General features: G+C 31.9%; 1 protein-coding gene and 1 long non-coding RNA gene across 3 annotated transcripts; one reads left to right on the top strand and one right to left on the bottom strand.

Annotated features, from left to right (window-relative positions):
• The first annotated feature begins 79 nt into the window (after positions 1-79).
• LOC126842892 (NADH dehydrogenase [ubiquinone] 1 beta subcomplex subunit 7) lies at positions 80-3,206 on the top strand. Its single transcript, XM_050580107.1, has 4 exons — positions 80-354; positions 445-613; positions 1,580-1,721; positions 3,027-3,206. The coding sequence occupies exons 1-3, from the start codon at positions 246-248 to the stop codon at positions 1,689-1,691; spliced, it is 390 nt and encodes a 129-aa protein (XP_050436064.1). The 5' UTR covers positions 80-245; the 3' UTR covers positions 1,692-1,721; positions 3,027-3,206.
• On the bottom strand, positions 3,137-8,366 carry LOC126842893 (uncharacterized). Of its 2 annotated transcripts, none has more exons than XR_007686381.1 (3): positions 8,163-8,366; positions 3,995-4,109; positions 3,137-3,901 (listed from the first exon to the last, which is right to left on the bottom strand). It is a non-coding gene; the product is annotated as an uncharacterized LOC126842893 (long non-coding RNA). The 2 variants fall into 2 exon arrangements; XR_007686382.1 differs by having other exon boundaries at positions 3,995-4,106.
• Between the last annotated feature and the right edge of the window lie 6,234 nt (positions 8,367-14,600).

Here is a 14,600-nt window from a genome sequence, read left to right as displayed (position 1 = left end):
AAGTTTTCCTAAACAGCTGATTAGTTTTTGCAATTTTATCAGTCACCGCTACGGTCACCTCGATATCAAGTACATGATAGTCTTATCACTCGACTGTAGATTTTACGTTCATCGAGTTAAAGCATCCGAGTTCTGTTCGATTTTCATAACTTACAAAATACAAACACTAGTCACTACCCATCTATGTGACAATCTTGACAGATTGTCAACCGTCAAATTTTTTTTTATAATAAAAAAGAAAAAAAATGGGTCATACTTGGTCTGAATACGTCGCTCCCGAAGTCACTCCGCTGCGAGACCAGCCGTCACAGTTCGAACCACATTTCGGTTTTACACAGGAGAGACGGGAAAAAAGTAATATTTAATTCGATATTGGTTTAGTGTTTCTAATTTGTAGAAATAAGTATACAAGTAAATTAAAATATTACAATGTTTGTACTTTAGAAATGATTGCGTCTTTGGCTGAAATGGAAGCGGCGAAGATGCCTTTGGATGCTCGAGATTTTTGTGCGCACATGTTGTTGAATCTCAGAGGTTGTATAAGAGAACATTTTCCGTTCAATTACCATTGTCATCATGAGCGAGAAGAATATTATGAGTGTCAATATCACGAGTAAGCTAAACAGTATAATATGGGTTTAGTGGTTGTAGGACTATAAGAATTTGAACTATAGTTTTAGCCATGAAAAAGTTTAATTCTAATTATGGGTACAATTTTTAGGTATTTTTTCAGGGAAAAAAAAATTTAGCATCCATTGTTTTTTTGTAAATCTAGATTTTGAAAGTCTCACCCCTAGTACAGTTCATGATATTTTTTTGGTTTGTTAATGTTTATCGATAGTACTATCTATTGTTTGAAGAACAATTCATATGAATTTGGAACTTTTTTTGTTTTTCTCAATTTTGATGGGGAAGGGGTGACTTTTTTAAATGTTTAGCCTAATAAAGTACCTTCCAGGTATGATTTCTGATCTATAGAGTTGTTACATGAAGAAATCGATTCAGCGATTTACGAGATATTGTGGGTCCAGACACAAAAATAAAAAAATTTTATAATAACACATCAGTGTAAACAAAACCTTCTCAGCTCCGCACCGAAGTTAAAATATCATTTTTCAAAAAAATTAATTAATTACTATTGATTTTTATTGTTTTTTAGGTGAGGCCTAAAAACTTACATTTATTTTTGGTTAAAATTCAATTTAATAAACTTAATTATTTGTACTTTGACATAAATTTACCAATATTAAAGTACGATTATTTTTAAAACTATATTTATAAAAGTTAAGCAGTCTCTCTTATATTAAAATATTAATTCAGTCAAACAAATTAACATTGAAAAATCACACAAATATCTTTGTTTGTTTACATACTATAATAATATAAATATAAAAAACAAAAATCCAGATTTTGAAATTAAAAAATACATTTTTTTTTTTTTAATTATTAAAGAATCTATACTCTGTTTGGAATAAGAACAGAGTATAGGTTTATAATAATAAAAGTATGATTTCAAATAGCGAATTTGTAATCTTTTTCTATTAAAATATAATACATCATTTTTTACGACCATTTTCAGTTATGTTGATCGTATGAAAGACTATGAAAGAGAGAAACGTTTATTACAGAGAAGACAGAAGCTGAGGCAACAAGGTGTACCAAATGCCGAAGAGGGCACTGTTTCAGCTTAAATGATACTGTTATATCATTTAGATTTATAGGTAACAAAATTTGTACAATTTAGACCATCTCAAAATCCTATCAAAGTAATTAAATGTTCACAAAAATTACCTTATTTTTTAAAAATTATAAATCGGTAGGGAAAATGTATTTTTTTTAAAAATATATTTGGCATCCTTTAACAAAAATATTTAATCAGTCAATTCTTATAGGTTATAAAATAAAACATAAAAAGTGACAACATATACTAAAAATAGATATTAAATCAAGTATGCTTATCATAATACACTTATAAATTTTGGTACTCTAGAACAATATAATTTGTTTACTTAAAGTAGAAATTATGTTAAGCTGTTATTATTTTGTTTAAAAGAAAAACTTCTTTGTATTAAGGTCTAAAGTTAATGTTAGCCTTACATCAGTTTTCATAATAAAAAAAATGTATTATTTATACATCATATTACTTGCTTATTTTATTTGTATTTACTAACGTATTGTACAATAATATCAAAGCTTAACGGAAAATAACAACATATATTATGATAATAGTATATATTTTAGTCCTCGACTTCTAAACCATGTAGTTGCTAAATTTTATTATGAATGATTTGATAAGAATTCTGATTCTAGACGAAAAATCAATTTATATCCCAATAAGAAGATGTAACGCAAATTCATTTATGTTAAGTAGAGGACTGTGTTTGAAATTTTAACAATTTTTAAATTTCAAATGTTTATATCAGCTGTCACATATTTCTTAAAAAAAAAAAAAATTATTAAAAGTTTTTAACTAAGTTAACACACTTTTGAAACTATTAGGTATTCAAAAAAAGTGTCATTTAACTCCTGAATTAATTCCAAAAGTAAAATTAAAACTTTTTTTTTAGTTTTATATTATGTAAAAAAAAATTCATTTAGTTAGAAAAACATAATATTGTACCGAGGATCATAACATTAAGTTGCAATATTATTTACTTATTATGTTTTTCAACTGAAAACTTAAATTGTTTTTTATTTTAAAGAATATATTTAACTAAGCTAAGTTGTATTTTATGTATAACTTTAATAGTATATATGTTTTTTTAATTTATTTAATTCAAGTTGTAAAAAAAGTCACTTACCTTCGCATATTATGTATCAATAAGTTATCCCATATAAAAACTTTGATCGATTTTATTTAAAAAAAATATTTTTCTTAGTGTAACTAAAAATCATATATGATAATAAAATATGTATAATGAATTTAATAAAATACAACATTTTAATATTACCATTAAATATTGTTTGTAAAAAATACGTTTATACAAAATACCTATTAATTATGTGAAATTGAATTTTGATTTCAGAGAAGAACTGTTTTTTTTTTGAAAAAGTACACAAATGAAAATGTTTGCATAACATAAGTATGTATAGAAAATATTATAGACATTCATATAAAAATTATACTTTTGTTTTCACCGATTGTATAATAAATAAACTACATAATTAAATTCTATAATATATGTCTTATAAATTGTATAAATCAAGTACAGTTTGGTTTTGTTTTTTTTTTAATGTTTACACTAAACAAATTACACAGAATCAAAACAATTACATAGGTATACAGTTGTAACGAAAATCTTAATCTTAATAACACGAAGTCATCCCGTATCTTTGAGTACTGGTTTCAAATGGTGCTAGACGATTTTGAATATTACCATTCCACCCACCAATACGAAACCAGTACTTGTGCACGGGGATTCCGGTAACTTATGTGTAAAAAACTATAAAAAAAAATGTTTAAAAAGTTTTCCTCTCTGATGTGTATGATGCATATTTTGCGATATGGCCGGAAGAAGAGTTTCGGAAACACTGCGGTTGGTCTTGTTCGCGTGGATGTTTTTGTATTATTATTTATACAAAAATCCGTTTACTCCTGGACGTGGTTTTCCATAATATTCTCTATCGCGGAGGGGAAAATACCTCTACTTGCATCATTGTACGGTTCTCTCCTTTTGTTTCCGTCGCCTATTTAATTCGTATAAACTTGAGAGATTGTATTCACGATTTTATTGTTTTATATCATAATACAAACATCCATACAAATATATACATATTATTTGTCCTTAACTTTCGTGCGAGTACAACAATATATCCTGGTAACATGCGATGGGAACGCGGTAACGCTAGACGGCTGCCGAAACCCGATAGCCGGTGGCTTACGGTTCCCTACCTCCGGTGTCTGGTAACAAAATTATAAGGTTTCCTGTGTTAGTAAATGTACGGAAAAAAAATAAAATAAAAAAATTGACGTTACCTTCTCTTACCTACCTACCTTCTTGTTTTTCCTGTGGATTAAAATCTGGCGAAAACGCGGTTAGGTTGTCCAACGCTCGCTTTCATTGTTTCAACATGTCGTCGGCCACCACACGCGGGCCCCGGCTCGTCTGCTAACAAATAACAAAAATGAAAATACATAATTTAAAAAAAAATAATAACTGATTTGGTATTATTTCGCATCTTCGCCTTTTCACGACGGTTCGAAATGTAAATCTAAGCTGGAAATACTGGTGGGAGAAAAGGTTTATGATATTTTTATTGGTCTGTAAAATATGTTAATCGGTAGTACTATGTTTAAAAAAATATTCCATACAAATTTAGAAGCAACTGGATTATTTAAAAAAAAAAAAAAATACATAGAGAGCGCTGTAATACCAAGTTGAAAAATATGTACATTTTTTAGCTGTTTTTCTCGATTTTAAAGGCGATGGCCGAAGGGGTGTGAACTTTTAAAATTTTTGGCCCAATAAAATACCTGTCAGCTACGATTTATGATCTATAGTGTTGTTACACAAAGAAATCGGTTCAGCGGTTTAAAAGATGTCGTAGGTCCAGACACAAAAAAATTAAAAACAATACCTTCTCAGCTCCACATCGAAGCTAAATAAAAAGGAAAAAGTAATTTTTACAGAATTTCGTTTCGGTTAGGATATTTTTTTTAAAAATTGTTTGATAAACATTAGCATTTATTTTAGTCGTGTAGGTACATAATATTGTTTTGGTTAAGGCATCAAATGTAAATGATTACAGTACATAACTTCTGGTTGCGCTATTATTGCAAATTAAATGTGATATTACCTCGTTTACATCATTGACAACTGATAATTTTATTTTATATAACAAATTAAGTATAAACCATTATTTTCAGTTATCTTTTTCTTGTCTTTTATCATAAAAATTGTATGGTCAAATTTGTTAATGGTATCTATCAATAAAATTGTTTAAATAATGCTGCTTCAATACTTAATACTGCTAAATATGCATTCAACCTCTCCTCCTTCAAAGTCGACCTTAAATAGGATTTTCCACTTTAAGAGCAGGAAAAGTCCTCTTCCTTAAGTATTTTTCTCTGCTTATGTCTTGGATGATACTTCTAGTAAGTAGATACTGAACAACAGAAGTTTCCATTACAAAGAGCTGTCAAGTCAGCTCAATATTTTTTTTTGAATTTTAGTGAATTGTGTTTCTTCCCTAAAATACATAGCTGAGAATTAAAGTCTTCGATAAAAATAAATCTAGAAATGTATTAATTTTGTGTATATCAAAGGATATCTATATTTCTGCGACACTCAGATAATAACTCAAATTTAACTTGAAATCTATTAATTTATAGCCCCCCTCCCCAGGGCCGTCTTAGGCTATTTAAGGGCCATATTGCCCTTGAAAGATGAAAAGCCCCCTCCCCCTCAAATTGTACAGTAGGTATTTAAGTAGGCTTAATATATTATTTACTGAAAATAAAAGACTTTTTTTTTAAAGTAAATAATGATTATTTTCCAGGAAATTGTTTATTATTGAACGTATAGGACGACGGATTCCCTAACGGAAAAAATTATCCTATTTCTGTATCTTAATAACACTAATAACAGGCGTACCTATCCTTGCTCTAATCGCCACCGCGGGGAACGAGTAAAACACTATAATAATAACTTTTAATCCGCTATAAGCGTTATGGGAAACCTTTTGACAACAATTATTATTACATCCACCCGCAGTAGTATTAATGTCGATTATTGTATTACATTGCCCGCCGGTAAATACCGTTAAGTCGCAAACCTATATAATATTATGAATATAAATGTTGGTATATATATATATATTGAGCTATGCTATGTCCACACGCGGTATTTTGCTGGACAACTGCGTCAGAGGATTAAACGATTTTCATTGTCAAACGCCGCGCCGTGCGAGCATAGCTGATGCTATCCAAACAACGACGTTCCGAATGACCTATTGGGTCAAAAAACCTATATACTATATAGTAACAGTGAACCAATTATATTTTACAATATGTCTACTGGATTCGCGTTCAAGGCCGGTACGAATACTAATTTTTTTTTTTCACTTTTAACAGCTTATCGTAGTATAATATCCGTGTAACATATATTATTATTACTACGGTTACACCGCAATCCACAGACTAGATCCGTGTGACTTAGGAAATGCATTTTGAGTGCAGCGTATAAGATTAGGTACCTAAAATGGGATTTTCGTCATAAAACAGCGATATTTAATTTAGTGGCGACCATGTTGAATATTTCCCCTTGGGAGCTTGACGGCCGAAAGTTTCAAAAACGCTTTGAAAACGAATACGATAGAAATGTAATCATCTCTGAACTATTAGTATTAGATCTGTGCATTATTTAAACGATTTTGTTTTATTTAAATACAAAGTGAAATAATAAGTAAAGTTATATTTTTATTTGAACAAATTTAAATAACAAACAAAATTTGAACGTTGGCGGAGATCAGGCAAGGGGCTCAGAATTCTAAAAACCTTAAAACCTAAAATTAGTGCTACATTTATTTGTATTTCAACAAATCACTTACTAAAATATAAATGTAGGTATTTTGAAAAGCACTAATTTTAAGTTTTTATGTTTTAGTATCCCAAGTAACCCCCCCCCCCTGATCTTCGTCAATGAATTTGAATACATTTTCATTCACCAAATAAAATAATATACCTATCTAAATTTAAATTGAAACAATAATTAAAATGATAAACATCGAAGCTAAAAGTATTTAAATAAAAACAAAACAATTATTTTATAAATATATATTACATTTAACTACAAAATATTATTATTAAAACGTTTATTGAATTTTAGCTTGTTTTTATCGAAATCATGTCGACAAAACTATGCAACTGTACCTATACCATGATTAAGTGTGTATAAAAAAAATTTGTTACTATCGTTGGTCGAGGAAAAATGTATTTAAATAAATAGGTTTTACTTAGTTAATGCACTAAATAAAAATGTATTTCAAACAACTCATTTTAGCGAATTATTATTAAAATAAAAATTACCCATGTTAGATTTGACAGAGGGTACTGACACCTAAAGCCACTTATTAAGTTCACCCCCCCCCCCTTGCCCGTAACTTGCTGATCGAATTCGATGGCGGTTTATTCGAAATGGTTTTCGGCTTACGCTATTATCACACTATGTGTGTGTGTGTGTGGTGTAGCCGCTGTGTGTGCTGTACCTATAATATAATATGATGATAATATACTTAGTACCTACATCGTTGTTAGGTATAACCTAATCTTAATTCCCCGTTATCGAGTCGGTGTGTGTGTACTCATCGTCAACAAACCCGTGTTTGTTGTGCGCGATAATGAATATATTATGTATTTTATTTTATTACATATTATTACAGTAGGCATCAGCGTGTGTACACACACTGAACACCACAAGTTTTACAGTACAGGCTGGCAACGATCGTCCGCTAATGAAAATAATAATAGGTATTATGTCGAAATCGTTTAGTTATTTAAACCGCAATGCCCATCTCGATTTGAATACCCCGCGAAAAACGCTCGTTGGCTTTACCGTTAATTGGCACTGGTTTCGGTTTGGCATTAAAATTCCAACGACATGTCTAGATTTTTTTTTTTTTTTGCTACAATTTTGCTTTTGGTTTGCGATTCAAAAAATCCAAAATCCAAATTTTAACACCCCCTGCATGCGCGATTTTGTAAACTCGCACACGTTTTTTCCCACTTACCTACCTACCCGACATACTTACATTGTGCAGGTAAAACGTCGGGCCATTCGAGTGTATGTATATAATAATAATAGCCTTAGCCACCGGTGGTTGGCCTCCCTCGTGTATAGGTGTACATATTATATTATACGTTGCCCACCTCATACCTATAGTAAGTGTATAATATTGTGTATGCAATTTACGAACCAACCCCTACGGTGTCTTGTGTTCCCACGATACATTCCACGCCGCACAGTGTCGTGCGCTTGCCCGTATGAGCTAGGCCGTAGGTATAATGTGAAAACGTAGTTCCAGATAGTATTACAACACACAGTGTTGTTATTGTGCAACAAAATACAAACGTGCCTTTAAAAGCATAATATTATAACGTTTAAAACAAAAAACAAAAATCGACTTTTTTAATCAAAACCCAAGTATATACGTCCAGAACTTACCTGATGGTAAAAAATATAACGTGCTTTAACTTGTGATAAAAAAAAAATAAAGTTTAAAAAACACACAACTACAAACGTTTATCGATGACAATATTATTATTATTGTAACGTTCGTTATTTTTGGAAAACAAAACCACGAGCACCACGGTTGCGGTTAATAACTTGCGGCACGACCGTAACCCGGACGTCACGCCGGCGTATCGGTGCGCCACGCGCCGCGTACTCGCGATACCCGGCCGTTCGATTCCCGCGGCGTGCGTGTATGCGTGTGCGTGCCCGACGTACGGCGTACTTGACCGATCGGCCGTGCTCGATGAATGAACACACCGCCGCCGCCGCCACCGCCGTGCGGAGTGGGAACCTTGAGGAGAAGGGTCGGACGGACGGACGGACGGGTTCGGAACGCCAAACGCGCGCGCGCCCGATAATCGACTGACAGGGGCCGTGGGCCGGCGAAAAGAAAAACGATTATCAAAAAAACCGATGGGTAATCATTGGTCGGGAAAAATCAAGATGACTCGAATTTAAGATTTGTATTTTTTTTTATTTTGAGGTTCCAACCGATAACACTATATGAAACGGACGGACGGAGTAGAGGTGTATTGTTCGCGTCGCCGCTTGTGCCGCCACTGTGGTTTTTCAAAAAAAAAAAAAAAAAATAGAAATATATATATATATGTGTATGTTGGGAACAAAATACTTGCACCACCACCATCGCTATCACCCCTACCGTAGTGCAGGCTGTCGTATTGTATGGGGGAATGGTATCCCTTTCGCATTGTTTGCGATTCGGCGGAGGGGATGGACAGTGCGGCCAGTGGGGATAAGGGGTGTTGAGAACCGGAGGAAAAAAAACGTAGGGAAATAGTCGAGCACCCTTTGTGCTTTTCTCGGTATGGGGTTCTAGCGAAATATTTTACAATCCGAGTAAGACGTATAAAGTAGGCACAGAAGCACTGCCGTTTTTTAGAACAATAGAATATTATAAATATTATAATTCAATACATTTTGATATTTTATAACAGATTCTAGAATTGGAATAATTTTTCACAAAAAGTGTCAGCTGAAAAATACATTTGTTCGAATATAATATTATTTCCGTATGGCAAGAATGATTTTATTGTAAATCGCTTTAAAAGTTGTACTCGACAACTTTTTTTATGTTATTTCAACATAGCGAAAAATATATTAAACTAAATTTCTAAAATTATTTTAAATGTGCATTTAAAAGATATAGGTATAGTGTATAGTGTATAGTTCTGCATTCAACATAAAAAAGATCTAAAAAAATTCATATTTACATCCATTTTTAGACATTTTTTAATTGTTCAACCTCAATTGTTGGAAAAAGCCAAAACTAGTGTTAATTATATGTAATTTACACTCAATTTGAGGTCTAATTCGGATTGAGCGGTAAATATCTTATTCATTCAATCATTGTATTAAAGTTTTTGTTGTTAAGGCCATTTTGTACTGTACTTTGTTTTTGTTGATGTTGTTGTTATATATTATTACCGCAGAGCGGCGGCGGCGTCTGGCACTCATCAATATTCATTACTGATTACTATGTTTATTATAGTACAACCTACATGTATAGGTATGAATGTAATAAGTTGTCACCGCCGCCTTGGTGTCGTCTGCGACCTTTTCGGTGGCGTCGTCACGGTCACCCATGTCCTGCACCATATTATGACATGGTTTTCTAAAACGGTTAAACGGAAAGTCTCGTGTAACTCTGCGGCTCAAATAGGCTTAGGTTAAATGTAATAACACCTCGGGAACTTCGGATGAGGTAATGATTTGTATTAATTCATTCCCATTGCGTTTACGGAGAAAAAAACAATTTATTGGATTGTACAATAAAATTATTAATGGAGAAACATCATATTATTATATTTTATTCAGACCGGGTAAATTTGTAATTTAACAAATATTAATAACTAACGAACAATTTTAAATACATTTTTATTTGATCATTAATTTTTAGACAATTTTAAATATTATCTATATATATAAGGTAAGTATACATACTTTGATAAAAAATAATAATAATAATATAAAATTCCAAAAATTATTTTTTTATTTGAAGTAGGTAAATATTTGATTTTATTCCATGAACGTTTATTTAATTATACAATTATTTATAAAGGCTGATTTTATTAATGTTATAATTGCTGGTTTAATATTAACAATTGGGTTGGGTGGTAGTGAGAGCTACAGCCACATAGATAGGTATAGTTACCTGATATTATAGGTACATTCAATTTTAAAAAATGCAAATATAAATTTTTGACTCGGTATGTGTTGTTTACGCATTGTACAGAAACCAAAACTGAAAAAAAAGAGGTTAAGAATTTAAAAAAAAACCGCATGTAAATCGACCCAGTAGGTAGTCCCAGTAGGTATAAAAAAATCCTTTTCGCCGTCCCCTCCCTCGCCTCAGGCGCAATTCTGACGAAGTACATTTGAGGCCTTGAACCGATCTATCGAATGACACTTCAACGGTTTGTCTCGATCTCGCTCGATCGTTACTGTTTTGGTCTCGATTGGTCTAATGTGAGTTCTTTTAAACTAACAAGCAAGTAAGCGTTTATACGGTGTAGTTTAGGCAAACGTTTTGCCTACATTTGCTTTATATTTTAGTCTCAACAAACTCGAAAAAATACTTTTACAGAGAAACAAATCTTTGGTAATATAAAGTGATTTTGCACTAATAGCATAGATGCAATTTGGGAGAAGCTTGGATGTGCCCCTGTAGTTTTGATTTTAGCACCCCTAAAACTGTTTGTGTCTCACACCATAAGAGTAGTGAGGAGATGGTATTTCTGATTATTTTCAGCGCTTAAGCATCCCCACTTATTTTAGTTAAATCCCAATTCATTTCTTCTCGGTCGGTTATCGCCCATTGTTTCTTGCCCACCTCGTTATAATTTATTGCTACTGTGAAGCTAGTGAAGTATGTTTTTTGTTCGCACCGTTTTAACAGTTAGCTGACATTTCCGTGTAGTATTTATCTTAAATATTACATCTTCGTTATTGTAAACGACCAACACCGTTGTTTTTCGATTTACTCGCCGCAAACCATACCGGTGTTATCATAACGTTATGTATAATAAAATAATAAGTCATAATATTCCAATCTAGCGACTAGCTTCTCTATTGTATTTAAACAAATAATCAGAGTTCATTATACATTTGTAAATACTATTGTCTGCGGTCTACTTATCGCAGTTTCCGCCATTTTACGGGCCTAATATAATAATTACATTAGTTTTTATGCGTACAAACACAAGGTTTGTAAATAATAATTATGTCCGTTTTCAGATCTCATCCATTGAATGGCTTTAAAATGTATTTTTATGCAATTTCACAGTAAAGTTTTCGTTACTGCTAACACGGTAGAATCTTGTGATTGTAAATTATAATTCCAATTATTTATTAAACAAATGTTAAGAATATTATTGGATTATATTGATAATTATAACTTATATTGGCCGACCGGACGAAAGTGTTTGTATTACATAATACAACTGACAAATCTTATATATTATGTGGACGCATGGCGTACACTGAGGACCCTCGAATATTTCCCCCCCACCCCCCTCCGTGAAAAAAATAAAGACCCAGGTTTTCATTTTATTACTACATCGGTGAACGGTGTGGAACAAAAGAGAGCAGATGTTGACTAAAAAAACTGGTCTCGTTTGGCGGTTCTTCCTTACGTATAACGTCTTTCACAGGAAGAAAAATACGGCGGTCATACCTATACATAATATATTATAAGGACTAGGGTGAATTGTATTCCGTCCAGGTGTAAAACGGAACTGTTGTAGAAATTATACGTCATAAATAGGTGCTCACCTTATATCGCGTAGTTTTACTCTTGTGTATACAAACCGCATCCACGGGTTCCTAAAATATTTGCATCACCATTTCCAACGAACAAGAATATATTTTTTTGTATTTGAAATGTTTTTATTTAACATCGTTGCTAATAATATTAAAAAAAAACGAATTATTCAATTAATATAAGAATAACAAAATTATAAACAACGCAGTTAATATAATTTTATGATATTATGTCGTTTAAAATTAAAATGTCCAATTTCGATGTGTGTCGTTCATTGTAAAAGTCAATTATCTCCTGGTAATTGCATTGTGAAATAACGAAGTCCTATTGGATTTTCCTATAAACTGCTTTTATGAGACTTTCGTATAATGCGAGTCTTAACGGATCAATTAGAATTATATTATGTATATACATATAAATGTATAAGTAAAACTTGTTAACTTCGAACACGTTTTTGAAATAAGCTTTAGCACAAATTAATTATCGTTTTACAGTAACTATTGTACGTTATAACGTCTTATAAACCAATATATTTTATAATATGCAAACCATAACTGCGGTGGTAAGTAGGTATAGTTACCGATTGTGAGTATTGAGTATAACCAATTAATTACGTCGCTATTATTACTATAAGCTTTCAAGCTTTCCAATTGAATCATTTTCTTGTACTATATTGTTTTTCAACTAATGATTTTCGTAAAATGCAAGTGCAAAATGTATGGCGTATGCATACAATTTACGGTTTTTATTTTATGAGATACCATCTTATAGGATTGTCTGTGGAAAACGTTTTAAGTGCATTAAAAAAAAAAAAAAAATTAAGCCATGGTTATAATTTATGTACGTGCCTCAAGAGAGAAATGTCAAAAAGTGCAATAGACGGTAGAATGTAAAAAATTGCTTTAAAAAATAATGGCCTTTCTAGTGTACTCGTATGTCTTGGGCGTATATTATATAGGGTCTGTTGGGCTTATAATACTGCCCCCGTGGCAGTAACAAAGGATTCTTTTTTTTGTTCAGTTTCAACGTCACTTCACCCCTACGTCGTCAATTATAATTTTTCGTCAAATTAAGACAATAGCTACGTCAGAACCCGCAGTGTTCAACACACGTCAGGGATTTTTGCATTTTTAATCATAACGAGGAGCTTTTTAATGTGAGTGTCTCGAGCACCCGCCACTCGGGCGAGAGCTGCTGTCGCCGAAAACAGCCTATACATCACAATAATATAATATATATATATACGACGGCTGGTAACGGTGGTGAAAATGAAGTAGGTATATAGTACACTCACACAAACATATATATATATATATATATATATATGTGTGTGTATATATAACATTTATGTGTGTGTGTGTATAGAAGCTCAAAACATTTTTTAACAAACGCATTTTTTGAGTAGCTATTGTCTGTCGACATTTATTAAAACACGTCAATTGGTTGTAGATCTAAATAAAAAAAAGAAATTGATCCAGCGTTCCGGTGCGCTGCTACACGGTACTCGTTATCCGCAGGTCTGTAAGAATTATTATTACAACTCGAGAAGACAGAATCGCTTATAAACAAACGCCTCGATGCTAAGCGGTAATGGTAGAAATACTAATATTCTATAGGGAAAGGGTTTATGATATTGTTTTGGTTCGTCAACGTTTATCGGTTGTACTATATACGTCTAACGAATATTCCATACAAATTTGGAAGTAATTCGACTACTTAAAAAAAATATGTATAGAGAGGCCCGTAATAATTCTATTAATTGAAAAATATATTTTTTTTTTTGCTGTTTTTCTCGATTTTTTATGGGAAGGGCCAAGGGATAAACATTTTAACTTTTTGGCCCAGTAAATCACCTTTTAGGTACGATTACTCGGTTCGGTTCAGCGTTTAGAAGATATCGTGGGTCCAGACACAATAAGAGTAACACATCGTTGTAAGACCAATACCTTCTCAGCTCCGCATCAAAGCAAAAATTTAAAAGAAATCAGTGAATTATTTAACAATAAACTTGTTGACTTAATGTAATGTTTATTATTTATTTATTTTAAATTCTCAAACAAATCGATCACTATTTTATTATTGTGAATAGCGTGTTAAAAAATCATAGAAAATTGACAATTCGGATTTAAGATACAAAAGGTTTAGATTGGGTTTTACTAGTTGTAAAGAAACTAAATAGATCGACCTTCATTTTTTAATAAGAACTAAATCCATTTGAGTCTATTAGATTTACATTGAGTCAGCAGTTCTAGTTGTCGTGTGGGCTAAATAAAAAGCACACATTTTTAAAACTAATACCTCCTCAACTCTGTGTCGCATCTAAAAGGAACTGTAAAGAGTTAACATTGATGGAAGACCGAAGAGGCAATAATTTGTAGCTTGTTTAGCTTATATTACTGCAAAAAATCGGTGTGAGACAGTAGAATATCAATTATCAAATCAATTTTATCGTTACTGATAAGACTTATCAATAATAATTATCTTATTTGTATCTTCCAATGATGACATTTCCCGCCAGTTCTTACAATTTGTTATCAGAACAAAACAGTTGATAATCGAATGCGAATCACAATTCACATTTACGTTCA

This window comes from Adelges cooleyi, unplaced genomic scaffold (genome assembly GCF_023614345.1).
Source record: "Adelges cooleyi isolate 19-005CV unplaced genomic scaffold, UGA_ACOO_1.1 ACOO_flye_CR_arks_rails_tigmint_CR_PRNA_574, whole genome shotgun sequence".
Taxonomy (NCBI): Eukaryota; Metazoa; Arthropoda; class Insecta; order Hemiptera; family Adelgidae; genus Adelges; species Adelges cooleyi.
Note: the sequence above shows the minus strand (reverse complement) of the source record. Positions and strands in the feature narration are given on the sequence as shown.

What these genes read in the sequence shown, in the direction of transcription:
- LOC126842892 (XM_050580107.1), top strand. Translation starts at nt 246, where the DNA reads ATGGGTCATACTTGGTCTGAATACGTCGCTCCCGAAGTCACTCCGCTG. An exon ending in ACAGGAGAGACGGGAAAAAA is followed by an intron (nt 355 to 444) that starts GTAATATTTAAT and finishes TTTGTACTTTAG; the next exon opens with AAATGATTGCGTCTTTGGCT. An exon ending in TATGAGTGTCAATATCACGA is followed by an intron (nt 614 to 1,579) that starts GTAAGCTAAACA and finishes GACCATTTTCAG; the next exon opens with TTATGTTGATCGTATGAAAG.